This window comes from Phocoena phocoena, chromosome 4 (assembly GCF_963924675.1).
Source record: "Phocoena phocoena chromosome 4, mPhoPho1.1, whole genome shotgun sequence".
Taxonomy (NCBI): domain Eukaryota; kingdom Metazoa; phylum Chordata; class Mammalia; order Artiodactyla; family Phocoenidae; genus Phocoena; species Phocoena phocoena.
The window spans coordinates 58,322,474-58,338,730 of NC_089222.1; the positions used below are offsets into that span (position 1 = coordinate 58,322,474).

General features: G+C 33.4%; 1 protein-coding gene across 1 annotated transcript in view; it reads left to right on the top strand.

Annotated features, from left to right (window-relative positions):
- The window catches only part of PIK3CA (phosphatidylinositol-4,5-bisphosphate 3-kinase catalytic subunit alpha), a 30,367-nt gene extending 15,164 nt beyond the window's left edge, over positions 1 to 15,203 (top strand). The window contains exons 9-20 of the mRNA XM_065876112.1: positions 1,981 to 2,105; positions 3,006 to 3,087; positions 3,676 to 3,840; positions 4,058 to 4,161; positions 5,543 to 5,714; positions 7,875 to 7,981; positions 8,472 to 8,593; positions 9,427 to 9,505; positions 12,671 to 12,841; positions 13,455 to 13,572; positions 13,970 to 14,121; positions 14,933 to 15,203. Of these exons, the coding sequence (XP_065732184.1) occupies positions 1,981 to 2,105; positions 3,006 to 3,087; positions 3,676 to 3,840; positions 4,058 to 4,161; positions 5,543 to 5,714; positions 7,875 to 7,981; positions 8,472 to 8,593; positions 9,427 to 9,505; positions 12,671 to 12,841; positions 13,455 to 13,572; positions 13,970 to 14,121; positions 14,933 to 15,203 (1,668 nt within the window). The remainder of the gene's footprint in view (positions 1 to 1,980; positions 2,106 to 3,005; positions 3,088 to 3,675; positions 3,841 to 4,057; positions 4,162 to 5,542; positions 5,715 to 7,874; positions 7,982 to 8,471; positions 8,594 to 9,426; positions 9,506 to 12,670; positions 12,842 to 13,454; positions 13,573 to 13,969; positions 14,122 to 14,932) is intronic.
- The last annotated feature ends 1,054 nt before the right edge of the window (positions 15,204 to 16,257 follow it).

The following is a 16,257-nucleotide window of genomic DNA, read 5'->3' on the forward strand; positions in this document are numbered from 1 at the left end:
TTAGTAAGTAAATAAATGCTGCAGGCAGTTATGTATAAAAATGACTGGAAGGAAAAAGGTGATGTAGAAATTTTTTAAATCCTTGGATTGATTATTCTGATATCCGTAAGTATAAAAAATAGAAATGTTTTGCAGTTATGAAGCAAAGAAGATGGTTTCCTTTCTTCAATAAAATTATGAGTCATCAAAGTTTTCAAAAGTATTTTGACAATGCAAGTGTGAGAAGAAAAACCAGAAGTAATGATAAACTAGAACTTACTAGATATGTATTTGAAATCTGGAATCAGTATTCACAAGATGGATATATTCAGGCTCACACATGACAGTTGATGAGCAAGTTTGTTGCATTCAACGTATGTTGCCCGTTTTGGATTATAAATTTGGTTTTACTGTGTTTATATTCTTATTAAGATGTCTAATAAAATTGTTTCTCACCATCACTTTATTCTTCTTTAAATTATTTTGTATTAAAAATATAAACAAAAATCAGTAAGTAAAAGAACTAAGAGTCCATTGGAACCCAGATGATAAGTTCTAATGACTACTTTTTCTGATGAGTTGAGGGTTAAGTATTCTCTTACCTGGACTATTGCAGTAGCCTCCTAACTGGTCTCCTGCTTTCCCCAAAGCAACCAGAATAATATTTATAAAAGGTAAATCAAGTAATAGTATTCATCCTTTAAATAGCTTCGCTAAAAGTAAAATCCAGACCTTTTACCCTGACCTGCAAATTTTACGTGCTCTGAACATGACCTCCTGTCACTCCTCTCCCTCATCTACTGGACTTCAGACGCCCTGGTCTTCTTCCTGTTCCTCCTTCACACCAAACTCATTCTTTACTTGGGGCACTTTCACTGTTTCCTTCATCTGCAGTAGTCTTTCCCTGGTCTTAGTGTGGCTGGTTCTTTCTTGTCATTTGGATCACAAATTAATACTACCTTCTCAAAGGCCATTCCTGAACACCCAGTCTAAAGTAGCCACTCAGTCCTTCTCTGTCACAGCACCCAGAGTATCTTATCTATATCTACTCCAGTATTTTTATTTATTCATTTAATTTCCCACTGTAATAGAGGCTCTGTTAATACAGGGTGTTTACTATTTTCTGAGCCCAACAGTAAGAACAGGACAAGGTACACAGTACATGTATTAATAAAGATTTGTTGAGTGAATATGTGCCAGTAATATTTCTTTATGCTGTTGGATAAATTAACAATATTTAAATGTATAAAAACCAAGTAGCATGGATGTCTGCTTTCATTTTTAGCCAATCGGAATATGTGTAACTCATCCTAAGGGGTGTGTGTTTTGCATGATACATTAATATGCATTCATAATTATTCACTATGCGGTTAATACATTTGTATTTAAAGGGAATAAATATATTACCTGGAATATTGGAATTACACCAAAAGTTATGGTATTTTCTTTTTCGTTTCCAAACATTCAATGTGCAGTGTTTTAATGTGGATGGGTTTTTTTCTCCTTTTTTCCCTTATTTTTACTTTTAAAATTAGAAAGCCTTGCAAGTGATTATAAGGATATTTTCAGGGAAGGATTATGAAAGAATTTATATTTTTATTTTATTATTTTACTTTTTAATTTTCTTATTCCAGAAACATTAGCAGATTAGTTAATAGGATACTAGGAAGGGTCCTCATCAGGAAGAGAAGTAAATTGTTCACTACCACCCCCTAGTATCCAAATCTAGCCTTATCCCTGACTGATTTTGGCACTTAACTGTTCTTTGGTTGGTGGTAATGTTAACCAAGTAAATTATTGGATTTGTTCCACAAATAACTGTCTTAAGTTTGTTCTCCCCATCCCTGAAAATAAAGTCTTGCAATGAGAATAAACTGTTCTTTAACAGTTAATAAGCAATGTAAAGTTTATTGAAAATTAATTTTCTTTTTTTGCAGATCACTCATGAATCGAGGAGGGTATGGCAAAGAAAATTATATAAGATATTACTTTATTTTACAGAGTAACAGACTAGCTAGAGACAATGAATTAAGAGAAAATGATAAAGAACAGCTCCGAGCAATTTGTACACGAGATCCTCTATCTGAAATCACTGAGCAAGAGAAAGATTTTCTGTGGAGCCACAGGTAAGTGCTAAGATAGAGAGTCTCTGTTCCTTCTATTTCAGAAGAAAGAACTGACTTTGGCTGATCTTGCCATGCTTCTGCCATTACCTATTAGAGTAAATAAAGCGTAATTTACATGATTTTAAATTACAAACATTATCCTTTTTTGAACTGTGGGTATCAATCAGTATTTCTAGAAAATCATGCTGCATTGGTAATAACCTTGCAGATTGAAGGCTTTTTTAAAATTCTGAATCCTTAACATGACATTTTTTAGGATTTGTTTTTTTGGTTTGTTTTCAAATAAAATTTAAGATCCAGAAAAAAAAAAAAAAAACCTTAGTTTTAGATCAATTTAGTTGTGATTTAATTGGTCTAGATATTTTCATTTTTAGGAGTTCCTTCCATTTTTCATTTTTTCTTACACTTCCTTAAAGTAATACTGTAATGCCTTATTTTCACTTCTAAAGAAATTATCCTGCAACTTGGTAAGTGTACCCTGGTTTATTTAAATAAGGCAGTTGCAGTGCATTCTGCAGAAAGTTCATTTAAATATAAATTTTGTCCAGTGACCACAGTAGAAGTGATAACTCTTCTCATGGTTCATGCCGAATAAGTAGATGAGTAATAGGAGCTATATAGTGTTATAACATAAATTCATAATTTTCCCTAAGTACCTGTCCTCCATTTGGGTTTTCCTTTAGTCTTCCATGCCATTATAACTGTATCTATGTACATATATGTGCAGCTATAGTGTTAAACACAGGTTTGTTTTGATTTTAAAGAAGGCTAGTAATGGTAAGAAGTTTTAAAAGTGTTTGGAACTTCTTAAAGATTGCATAGTCACAAATTTAGACATCTAGGCCTTTTGAATAATATGTAAGAATTTTTGTTTTGTTTTGTTTTGTCTTTTCCACACAGACACTATTGTGTAACTATCCCTGAAATTCTACCCAAATTGCTTCTGTCTGTTAAATGGAATTCTAGAGATGAAGTAGCTCAGGTAAATGCATGTTTGAGATTACTGAATAACTGTTGCACAAATTTGGTATGTCATTCAAATTGTTTTTTCTCAGAAAGTCTGTATAAGTATAAGAAATGAAATAGACTATGTTTTAAATTAATTAATAATGATAATACAGATGGTCCTCGACTTACCATGGTTCACCTTAAGATATTATTACTTTACAATGGTGAGAAAGTGAGATGCATTCAGTAGAAACTATACTTCAAATTTCAAATTTTGATCTTTTCTCAGGCTAGCAATATGTGGTAAAATAGTCTCTCCTGATACTGGGCAGCAGTAGCAAGCCACAGCTCCCAGTCAGCCGGATGATCGTGAGGGTAAACAGCCAGTATCCTTACAACTATTCTGTACCCATATAGCCATTCTCCTTTTCACTTTCAGTACAGTGTTCAACAAATTGCGTGGGATATTCAACACTTTATTATAAAATAGGCTTTGTGTTAAATGATTTTGCCCAGCTGTGGGCTAAAGTAAGTGTTCTGAGCATGTTTAAAGTAGTCTAGGCTAAGTTATGATGTTCAGTAGATTATGTGTATTATGATCTATTATCTCACTCATACACAGATGTACTGCTTGGTAAAAGATTGGCCTCCAATCAAACCTGAACAGGCTATGGAGCTACTGGACTGCAATTACCCAGATCCTATGGTTCGAGGTTTTGCTGTTCGATGCTTAGAAAAATATTTAACAGATGACAAACTTTCTCAGTACCTAATTCAGCTAGTACAGGTAAAATAGAAAAATAATGTTTTATTCTAAATCCATGCACCTTCCAACACCTACTGTATTAGCTGGGTTTATGCACTTTTAAAAGTCAGTTTTATTACCAGTAGTATCTATTTTCTTCCTAAAAAATTTTTCTTTAAATCCAACCATGCAGAAACTGACCTTGATTGATGTAGAGTTGTTTTTATTTTTGTTTGTTTGTTTGTTTTTAATCACATAGGTCCTAAAATATGAACAGTATTTGGATAACCTACTTGTGAGGTTTTTACTCAAAAAAGCATTGACTAATCAAAGGATTGGGCACTTTTTCTTTTGGCATTTAAAGTAAGTCAAATTATTTTCCCATTTAATTCTTTATATATATATTACTTGTATTCTCAGTTGATGTATAAATATGTATTGCTTATATACTGTTGTTTTTGTTTGTCTAGAAGAGTTTTCCATACTGAAAGTATATTGTACCAGTGATGAACTTCCCTCAGCCTTTTCTCTTTAACATTAAGTAAGCAGTAAAATTAAAACTAAATTTTATACAAGAATGAGAGCTGAAATATTTTTGATTCTACTTTAAGCAAAGTAAAATTTGCTAGGTCCAGATTAATGTTGCAATTGATTTCACCATATGTGTGGATTAAGATATCCCCGCACCCCCAAAAAACCTTGCCTTGGAATTCAGAACAATAATGACAAAAATCCCAAGTTTCTTACTAGAAAATAAGCTAATTAAGAATAAAAAATATTTTGCAGAATATGCTATATCTAATACACAAAGTGAGAGGTCATAAACCATGCACTTTTTTATAAATTTAGAAACAGATTTGTAATTAACATGATTTTTTAAATTTTAAAATAAATTTAAAATGGAATCTAGAAACTAGGTTTAAAATAACTTAAATTCAGGGACTTCCCTGGTGGCACAGTGATTAAGAATCCGCCTGCCAATGCAGGGGACACCAGTTCGATCCCTGCTCCGGGAAGATCCCACATGCCATGCAGCAACTAAGCCTGTGTGCCACAACTATTGAGCCTGCGCTCTAGAGCCCGAGAGCCCTCGTGCCACAACTACTGAACTCTCGTGCCACAACTACTGAAACCCATGCGTTTAGAGCCCGTGCTCTGCAACAAGAGAAGCCACCTCAACGAGAAGCATGCCTACTGCAATGAAGAGTAGCCCCCGCTCTCCACAACTAGAGAAAGCCTGTGCACAGCAACAAAGACCCAATGCAGCCAAAAATAAATAAATAAAATAAATGTAAGAGTAACTTAAATTCAGACACAGTACAGAAAAGGGACATGTATGCCAGAAGAGTCAAATAGTGTTCACTGAGCTCTTCACTCCCTCTCTATTCATTGTATTATTTTTGTGCCTAATTTCCTTTTTTCATGTTTATGTATTTTGTGCTAAGATTAGTAAATGAAAAGTAGTTGAAATAAACCTAAAATCTAGTTTTTTTTTAATTTATATTTCCAGGAACTACCTGAAACTCTTAATTGTTTTGCTTCTAAATGATAGGTTTTAAATGATTTAAAACCTATCATTCGTTAGTATGATTGTATTAGTTAGTATTAGTTACATGATTATATCATTTTTTGAATTTAGAAAATGGGTTTCTTAAAAAAGGTTATGTGTATACTCATTAAAATCAATCTCTCTCTCTCTCTCTCTCTCCCTCTCTCTCCCCCCTCCCCCCCACTGACCTTTTAGATCTGAGATGCACAATAAAACAGTTAGTCAGAGGTTTGGCCTGCTTTTGGAGTCCTATTGCCGTGCATGTGGGATGTATTTGAAGCACCTGAATAGGCAGGTTGAGGCTATGGAAAAGCTCATTAACTTAACTGACATTCTCAAACAAGAGAAGAAGGATGAAACACAAAAGGTATGTGACTCTTCAGTTTGTTTTTCAGACTCCTTCATTGCAGTGGGGCAGGGTTATTTGAGAGCCCAGTATATATGCAGATCATGGGCCTTAGAATTAGGCAGATTAAGATTTGGATCCAAGCAATGTAATGTTAAACACATTATTTAGTCTCTTGAGATTCATTTTCCTCATCTGTAAAATGGGAATAATACTTTCCTCATAGGGTTGATGTGAGAATTAAATCATACAAGATATGCAAAGCACCTCTCATAGTCCCTAGAACATGGGAGGTGCCCAGTAAATGTTAGTTCCCTCCTCTTTCCCTTCATTTCTCTTTTATATAGCCCTAAGTCTTTTTTAAAAATTTTTTTATTGAAGTATAGTTGATTTACAATATTGTGCTAATCTCTGCTGTATACCAAAGTGACTCAGTTATATATATTCTTTTTTTATATTCTTTTCCATTATGGTTTATCACAGGATATTGAACATAGTTCCCGTGCTATACATTAGGATCTTGTTGTTTAGCCCTAAGTCTTTTTTTTGGCTGTGTTGGGTCTTTGTTGCTGCGCACGGGCTTTCTCTAGTTGTGGCGAGCAGGGGCTACTCTTAGTTGTGGTGTGTGGGCTTCTCATTGCAGTGGCTTCTCCTGTTGCGGAGCATGGGCTCTAGGCACGCAGGCTCAGTAGTTGTGGCTCGCGAGCTCTAGAGTGCAGGCTCAGTAGTCGTGGCACATGGGCTTAGTTGCACCGCGGCATGTGGGATCTTTCTGGACCAGGGCTCGAACCTGTGACCCTTGCATTGGCAGGCAGATTCTTAACCACTGCGCTACCAGGGAAGTCCCAGCCCTAAGTCTTAAAAATGATTTTTCCTTACTCTGTGTCATTTCTTTTCTTTTAATAATGACCCTGAAAATGAGTGGAAAGAAATTAGTTTCTATATTTCTAAGTTTAAAATGGACTCTTAGTCACACAGTAAATATATCACACACTTGAGTCACCTGCAGTCTTGCTTGGTGTACCTGAGAAACATGAAACATAAAGGTTTTCATGACCTTTTCCTACTCCTTATCCTTTATTCAGTCCAACACACCCTACAGTAAAAAGTGAGATCATTCCTCACCTCTAGTGAAATGAAAAAAGAAAATCCCAGTTTATTAGTGAGTCCCCAAAGGACAGGCAATGTAAATTAGTAGTACTGAATACAGTTTTTCAACATTTTCATTAATGTTGCTTGAAGAAAAAAACAACTTTAAAAGAAAGTTACTGTATTAATCTAAATGTCATACAGTATGTGACTGAGTTGATTTTATTGAAATTGTGGTATGTAAGTTCAAATATAGGTTATTAGAAAATAATTGTTTCTGCTGCTGGAATTGTGAGCAAGAAGAAATTAGACTGCTTTGAAATAATAAAATTTATTATATTGTAACTAAGGTAAGAAAAAAGAAATTAGATATTAGTTAAATTTGTAAATAATAAGCATTTCTTCTAAAGTGAAGTTTTCATATCACAGATTGGCTGTGATACAGTGGATTAAAAAAGGATGTTTCTTTCCACTTATGTACTAGAACCTTGAGTATAGTATGAGACTTTTCCCAACAATTTCTTTTAGACTCACTAGACCTTTTTTATTGAACAGAGAATGTGGTGTTTTCTGAAAAGCTTAAAAGTAAGGTTATTAAGCTAATGTGATATCTCCACAGTTTTTCCTCTAGAACAAAGGTCAGCGAACTTTTTCTTAAAAAGCTAGATAGTAAATATTTTAGACTTGGTAGGCCATGCAGTTTGTTGTAACTACTCAGCTCTGCTATTCTAGTGTGAAAGCACCAGTATCTAAGTGAATGGGCATGACTATATTCCAAGGCAATTTGACTTACAAAAACTGGCGACTGACTTACAAGCCATAGTTGACCAAGCCCTGCTCTAGAGCCAGAACACTGCCTCTGTCAGCATGCAGAGCTTTTGTCACAGGAAGGTGCACAGTACTGTCACTCTCACCTCTCTGTCTGAGTTGTGCAGCTCTGTGTTATAGAAACCCTTCTAATTAGAATGCAGCCAATCCAGGATATGGATTCAAAGACTACACAGTAATGAGGTTCCAGTGTATAAAAGAGATTAGCAATTAGTTTTACCTTTATCAAATTAACTTCTAACCATGATTATGCTCATTTATCAGGTACAGATGAAATTTTTAGTTGAGCAAATGCGGCGACCAGATTTCATGGATGCTCTACAGGGCTTTCTGTCGCCTCTAAACCCTGCTCATCAGCTGGGAAATCTCAGGTAAGGTACTTTATTGGAAGTTTTACTGATACATTTAAACAAGTACTTTCTCTGGAGGAAAGTCTTGAAAAAGTCAAAATGTCATTGTGTTCAATAATATATGCTTGTCTCTCCCCTTTTCCTACCCTGCAAAATAAGAGTAGTAAAATTTTCTTAAGTTCAGACCTGCATTTATTCAGAATGAGTTTTTACTACTTTAATAATAGAATTTAAAACTTTTTATGGCCAGAATTTCTGGTATCATTGGATAAGAAATGGAATGTAATATCTGTAAAACAAATGAGATGTCCCTATATTTGTGGAAAATTCACATTCCATTTATAAGAAATTTTTAAGCTTAATATGTATTTTTTCTTTATACTACCTCAGAAATTAATTCATAAATAAAACTGAGGAGAAAGTTTAAAATTGTTATAACACTTCAAAAAGCTGTATAGTATATATATTTTTAAATAAATTGAGGCTAGTAAATTTTTCAACTATTTTAAAGGCTTGAAGAGTGTCGAATTATGTCCTCTGCAAAAAGGCCACTGTGGTTGAATTGGGAGAACCCAGACATCATGTCAGAATTACTCTTTCAGAACAATGAGATCATCTTTAAAAATGGGGATGGTAAGGAAGAATATGAATGGACTTACGATGCATGAATTTAGTTATATTTTTATACACAGGATATCATGAACCCTGAAGATTATTGAAAGCCATTTAAGGAATATGCATGTGGTAAAATATATAATATTAAGCAAATGTCTTAACCTTTAGAATATGTATTTATAATTATTGAAAAGGAAGGAAGTACTAGGTTTAGAATCAGAAGGCCTGAAAATCATTTTGTTCAGCTGTGTATCCATTCACTCCATAAATATTTGACATGCTAGGCCCTGAAGTTGTAAGAATACACAAAACAGAATCCCTGCGCTCTTATAGAGTTTACAGTCTAGCAGGGAAAAGAGACATTAAACAAATAACTACAAAAACAAAATTACAACCCTGGTACAAAGGAAAAGTGTAGTCTGCTAAGGAATCATAAAAGAAGGTCCTAATTTATTTGGAGAACAGGCTGTGGGGGAATACATATTTATATACTAAACAAATGTATCATTGATGGGTTTTCATTAGGAAATGACCTTTCAGCACTGAATTCTGTTAATCCAAATATTTTAATATAAACATGTTCAAGTTTAAGGATTCAGAAAAATAAGTAATTTAAATATTTTAATTTTTTTGTGAAATACATGCCACGTTATCCTACATTGTTATACATATGTGTTTATGCAGATACTTTAGAAATGGGTTAAAGACTAAGATTATTGCTTCCTTACAGATTTATTTTGAAGAGCAAACATAGTTCTGTATATTTTCTGTTTGAAAACATTGTGATGATGTGATTCTCAAATTTGTGCTTGTGGCATTAAGTGTTGGTATACATATTCTTTGAATTTCAGATTTACGACAAGATATGCTAACACTTCAGATTATTCGTATTATGGAAAATATATGGCAAAATCAAGGTCTTGATCTTCGGTAGGTAACCAATAAGACAACATGTAGGCTGAAAGTTATCCTGAAAAAGTAAACCATTAGTAAATTTTAATTGTAAAATATATTAATTATAAACAATATAGAGGCATATACCTATAAATAAATGTATGGAGTAATAATTAACACTAGTTGATTACACTGTGGTACTTTCTATTTGTACTCTTCTTCCTTGGCTTAGAATAGCTAATGAGATTCAGCTAGGTAAGAAGAGCTATCTCCAATAAGCTGATAAAGACTCTGCAACTGGTCACTAACAATCTTTCCTTGGTATCTGCAGGGGATTGGTTCCAGGACCCCCGCCAATGCCAGAGTCCATGGATGCTCAAGTCCCTTATATAAAATGGCATAGTATTTGCATATAAGCTATGCACATCCTCCTGTATACTTTGTCATCTCTAGGTTACTTATAATGCCTAGTGCAATGTAAAGGCTATGTAAATAGTTGCCAGGGCACAGCAAATTCAAGTTTTTCTTTTTGGAACTTTCTGGATATTTTTCCCCAAATATTTTCCATCTGCAGTTGGTTGAATCCGAGTATCCAGAATCCTCAGTTATAGAGGGCCAACTGTATTTAGGAGCAGGACATAGGAGACAAGAGACACAAAAGGCCCCATTTTTTATTCAGAAGTTAAAGAGTTTAAAAGAAGGTTTCTTTCATTATATAAGTTTTCTAATTCTAAAACTTTATAAATTCTCTAATCTTGAGTCAGTTTTTCAGCAAAATTTATGAAAGCAACTAATCTTAAAGTTTTTGCCATTTTGTTGGTTTCTGCCCAACCTTCCCAGTTATCAGCATCATCTCCAAGTTTTCTATCCTGCCACATCTTCTCCTAGTCATTTTTGTGTCTAATATTTTATCCTTCTTTTACTTGTCCCTTTGCAAATTCAGGCAAAGTCCACCCTCTTCAAAAGTACTTTTGTCTGTAACTCTGGTAATTACAATATTTAATTGTAAATTAGTAGCTATGCAAAAGAGCATCTAAAGTTAAATGAGCTAGATCGTTGGAAGGTAAGTTGTATCTTTGGAAAGTTGTTACGTTTTTTAACTTAGTAAATTTAAATTAAAATTTTTATAAAGTTTAATATCTTTAATAATAAGCTTGTAGGACTATGTAACGCTTTAAACTATGAGCATGTTCAACAGTAATAAAATTAAGAGAAAATGCTCAGGAGTACCACCTTAAGAAATTCCTTTATTTACCAGAGCAGATAGAAGAAAAGATTCCACAAGGAAAATGGTCAAAAGGGTAGGAAGACCAGAGTAAGTGATTCACAGAACCCAGAAAAGGGGAGAGATTCACAAACAGTTTACAGTATCAGGTGCTTCAGGAGTTATAAGAACTATGAAAAAGGCCTTGGATTTGATGATTCATGATTAGCTTTAAGAAGAGTTGAGTCAGTAGAGTGATAGAAACTAAGCTACAAGGAATTAAGTGAGAAAATAAAAATAAGTTTAGACTGTTACTTTTTTAGGAATTTAGGAAGTAAAGGAAAGGTGGAAAGAATGGACAGTAGCATATGAGAACAGGAGAGCAAGAAAAACCATACTTCAGTACTTATGTGCCAATGGGCATATTAGGTGCTTTTTTTTCATTGTCTCTTTAAATCCTCACATCTCTACCCTTGACTACATGTCCTTTTTAATATTACATGTGATGAATGGGAAATACCCATAAAGCACTTCAACTGCACACCAAAGTATGGTTGTATCAAGGAAAAATCATTGGTGGGTTATTTGAGTTGTGGGCTAAACTAACTGCTTTTATCATGGAACATCATTTTTACTTAAAGAATAACTAACAGACAGGCTATGATTATTCAGACATGGATATTTGGTAAACATTTTCTTGAAAATGAACAATATGAGACTCTTCAGGGAGAACAACTGACAGTATTTGTTGTCAAAAATCAAATTTAAGCTTTCAAGTAAAAATTAGAATTTTGAAAACCTTGTATCTACTGCTCTGAGCCTCCCCCAAATTAAAGAATTTTCTGATGAGATCAGTGATAATGTTAACAATTGTGATTTTTTTTTAGTTGGTATAATGAAAAGGCGATCAACATTTGGAAGATCTCCATAACTCAGTGAACTAATATCTTCCAAATGACCAATATAGGATATTATAAAGTCATATAAGGGTAGAAATTCCATTCAGAGGCAAGATAAACAAATGGGTCTTCATGTAACAGAGTATGAAAAGTTTACTGTTATGGTTTCACATTCCACATTGCAACTTAAGAAACTATCTCTTGTCAAGTTTTGGAACAGTAGGAAAGAAAAATATGTACAATTATCTGAAAAAGGCTGTTACTCCCTTTTCCAAATACATATCTGTGCGAGGCCAGATTTTCTTCATATGCTTCGGTCAAAACATTGCATTAGATTGGATACAAAAGCATTCATGAGAAGCCAGCTGCATACTATTAAGCCAGACATTAAAGAAATTTGAAAAAATGGGAAACAGTGTCACTCTTCTAAGTTTTTTTTTGTTTGTTTTTAGGGTTTTTGTTTTGTAAAAGATAGTATTTTTTATGTAAATGAGTATAAATATTACTTTAAATGAATTGAATATTTTAATTTTAAAATTTTCTCCATTTTAATGTCTAATATCAATAGATATAACCCACATAAATAAAAGCTCTTTGGTATCCTTGATAATTTTTAAGAGTTTAAAGGAGTCCTGAAACCAAAAACTTGAGAACTGCTCCCCTAAGGTATTGTTTAGATGTCAGTTAAACATCTTTAAATTCACCCATTATTTTTAAAGTCATAAATGTTTGTAAACTTTGAATAGCCACAATAATTTTCTTCATGCTTTTCTCATATACAATTAAATGCTTTCACAGTTGGAGGTTATAATAAATGATGGCAGATAATTTGATTTTTCTAGGAATATTTGTCATGTTGTAATAAAAGAAAAGTAAAACTAGGTTAAAGGAGTAAAGGTCATGCATGAAAAATTTGCAAATAGAATATTCCTGTACTAGCCTTGCTATTTTAGGGAGCACCCTTCGAGTTGCTACATGGAATGATGCTTGATTCATGAATCTCCTAATAAAACCAATTAGATCTTCACATTAAAAAAAGATAAAATATTTGCTGTTTTAAAATCCCATCATTTAACTGCAGTCTTGTTCCTTTTTCAGAATGTTACCTTATGGTTGTCTGTCCATTGGTGACTGTGTGGGACTTATTGAGGTGGTGAGAAATTCTCACACTATTATGCAAATTCAGTGTAAAGGAGGCCTGAAAGGTGCCCTGCAGTTCAACAGCCACACACTACATCAGTGGCTCAAAGACAAGAACAAGGGAGAAATGTGAGTTTATTATTCTTTTCTTTCTATGCTAGTAGAAGTTTGTATCTGATAGACAAGATTTTTAATGGTTGTGTATATTTCTCTGAGTTAGACCAGAAAAGAAAAAAAAAAAAAAAACTGTATTTACATTGGAAAAAGATATGTTCAACCTTTGAAACATTTGAGATTATTGAGTTTAAATGATCAGAATTGCTTATAATTTGGTGAAATCCTGTACATTCACCTTAAAAATCTAATATGTGTTTTTCTTAATGCTTATTCTTTTTTTAAAAGTTAAGGTTAAATTAATTAAAATTAAAAATTTTACTCCTAATTCATTGTTAAAATGATGAGAAAAAATTTATTTTAATGACATAAGTATTTTTTCACTATAATAAGAATTATGCTTTGGTCAGAGAATATCTAGAAATTTTCTTAGAAACCTTTGAACACTTGAGAATCCCAGAGTTCCTCAGATCTTCAAACATAATTACTTCCTCCCCCTAATGTCAGTGATTGTTTTCATTGTTTTAATACAGACTTTACTAAAAGACTTTGACCATCTTTTCCCAGTTTGGACTGGATCATTCTGTATTTCCATACTAACTCAAAGGTGTTTATTTATTCTTTGTAGATATGATGCAGCCATCGATCTATTTACACGTTCATGTGCTGGATATTGTGTTGCTACCTTCATTTTGGGAATTGGAGATCGTCACAATAGTAACATCATGGTTAAAGATGATGGACAAGTAATAGCTTCCTCTTTTAAATGTGTCAACATTCTTTTTTTTTAATTTTTTTTACTTATTTATTTGGCTGCACTGGGTCTTAGTTGTGGCATGCGGGATCTTCGTTGCGGCATGTGGGATCTTTTAGTTGCGGCATGCAGGATCTTCAGTTGCGGCATGTGGGATCCTTTAGTTGTGGCATGCAGGATCTTTAGTTGCAGCATAAGGGATCTTTTAGTTGTGGCATGTGGGATCTAGTTCCTTGACCAGGGATCGAACCCGAGTCCCCTGCATTAGGAGCACAGAGTCTTAGCCACTGGACCACCAGGGAAGTCCCTCGACATTCTTAAATTTACTAATTCAGGACATTGTATTTCTGCATTTGTCAAACTATAACATAATTTCTTATTTTTGAAAGCTGTTTCATATAGATTTTGGACACTTTTTGGATCACAAGAAGAAAAAATTTGGTTATAAACGAGAGCGTGTGCCATTTGTTTTGACACAAGATTTCTTAATAGTGATTAGTAAAGGAGCCCAAGAATGCACAAAGACAAGAGAATTTGAGAGGTAAGTTCAAGACATCAAAAGCACAAAATAAAGAATTCTTGCTGCTCTACCAAAACAATCGATATTTTTCAAGCAATTTAAAAATAAATGTTTTATTAACATTGTAGCATAAACTGGATATTTTAATGTGTTTATTTTTATTTATTTATTGTGTAATGCTGTGAAGGAAATGGAAAGAAAAACCAGTTTAATTTATTGAGTTAGTTAAGGCCTAAAAAGAAAGTGATCCTTAAACTTCATAGTACATTAAAAGTTTTTGTTCACTGCCGTTTAAAAATTGGATTCCACCTTCTCTTTATTAACAAATCATGTATAGTGCTTCAAACAACACTTTTTAGTCATACAATCTGAGGAATTCAGTCAACCATCAATACCATGTTTATTCATAATTTTTCTTAGCCACCATATGGGGTATCATTAGTCTATCTTAAACCTTAAAGTACTTTTAAATACCTTTTATAAAATTCTCTTTTATCTATAACTCAGTCCTGGCCCTAACCTAATCCCTAGAGGCTTTAGTATGGACCAGTTCATACATTTAATAAGTCCTTATTAAATTGCTAATGTGCCAGGCATTCTTTTAGGGGCTGATGATAGAGCAGTAAACAAAGTGCTTATGGACTCACAGAGTTCACATTCTGGTGTCAGGTAAAGGGAATAGAAAGTGTTGGTAAGAGGAGTAGGGAGAAGAATGCTGTATTTTATAGTTTTGTCCAAGAAGGCCTCTCTAACTTTGTGACATTTGAGCAGAGACCCAAAGGTATTAACACGTTTTACTCCATACTAACCAAACTGTTCTTATTACTTGTAGGTTTCAGGAGATGTGTTACAAGGCTTATCTAGCTATTCGGCAGCATGCCAATCTCTTCATAAATCTTTTCTCAATGATGCTTGGCTCTGGAATGCCAGAACTACAGTCTTTTGATGATATTGCATACATTCGAAAGACCCTAGCTTTAGATAAAACTGAGCAGGAGGCTTTGGAATATTTCATGAAACAAATGAATGATGCACATCATGGTGGCTGGACAACAAAAATGGATTGGATCTTCCACACAATTAAGCAGCATGCTTTGAACTGAAATGATTAAGAAACTGAAAGCTCAGTATCTGGATTCTATACTGCACTGTTAATAACTGTCAACAGGCAAAGACTGATTGCATAGGAATTGCACAATCCATGAACAGCATTAGAATTTACAACAGGAACAGAAATAAAATACTATATAATTTAAATAATGTAAACGCAAACAGGGTTCGATAGCACTAAAATAGTTCATTTCAAAATTAAGCTTTAGAATAATGCGCAATTTCATGTTATGCCTTAAGTCCAAAAAAGGTAAACTTTAAAGATTGTTTGTATCTTTTTTTAAAAAACAAAACAAAACAAAAAAAAACCCAAAATATATAGAAATGATGGAGAAGGAAAAAGAATGATGTTCTTTTTTTGTCTTGCAAATGTTTTATGTTTTGAAATGTGGACACAACAAAATCTATTATTGCATTAGGTCCAAGTAAACTGGAGTTTGATGTTAAATTACACTAAGATTGGAAAATAATGAAATTTTTTATTTTTCCATTGCTGTTCAATTTATAGTTTGAAGTGGGTTTTTGACTCCTTGTTTGATGAAGAAAAATGCTTGGGGTGTAAGGGACTCTTGAGATTTCATCAGAGACTTTTCCTTTTTAATAAATCAAACCTTTTGATGATTTGGGGTCTTATCTGCAAAGTTTGGGAAGCAGTCACAAATGAGACCTGTTGTAAGGTGGTGTTTTGGGGTTTTTTTTCTGGACAGTATTTACAAGAATCTGATTCTTATTTCCCAGGGAAATTCTGGGCTCCCACAAAGTAAATAATCATCATAGAGAAAGAACGAGCAGGAATAATTCTTGCTCCAGAATTGTACAGTATTCACCTTAGATTTTTTTTCTCCTTTTGCAATGAATTGAATACATTTTTCATGCATGTTTTCCAGAAAATAGAAGTGAGTATTAATGTTATTAAAAAGATTATTTTTTTTATTAAAGGCTATTTATATTATAGAAACTATCATTAATATATATTCTTTATTTACATGATCTGTCCCATAGTCATGCATTGTTTTGCACCCCAAATTTTTTATTGTTTGTAGCAGC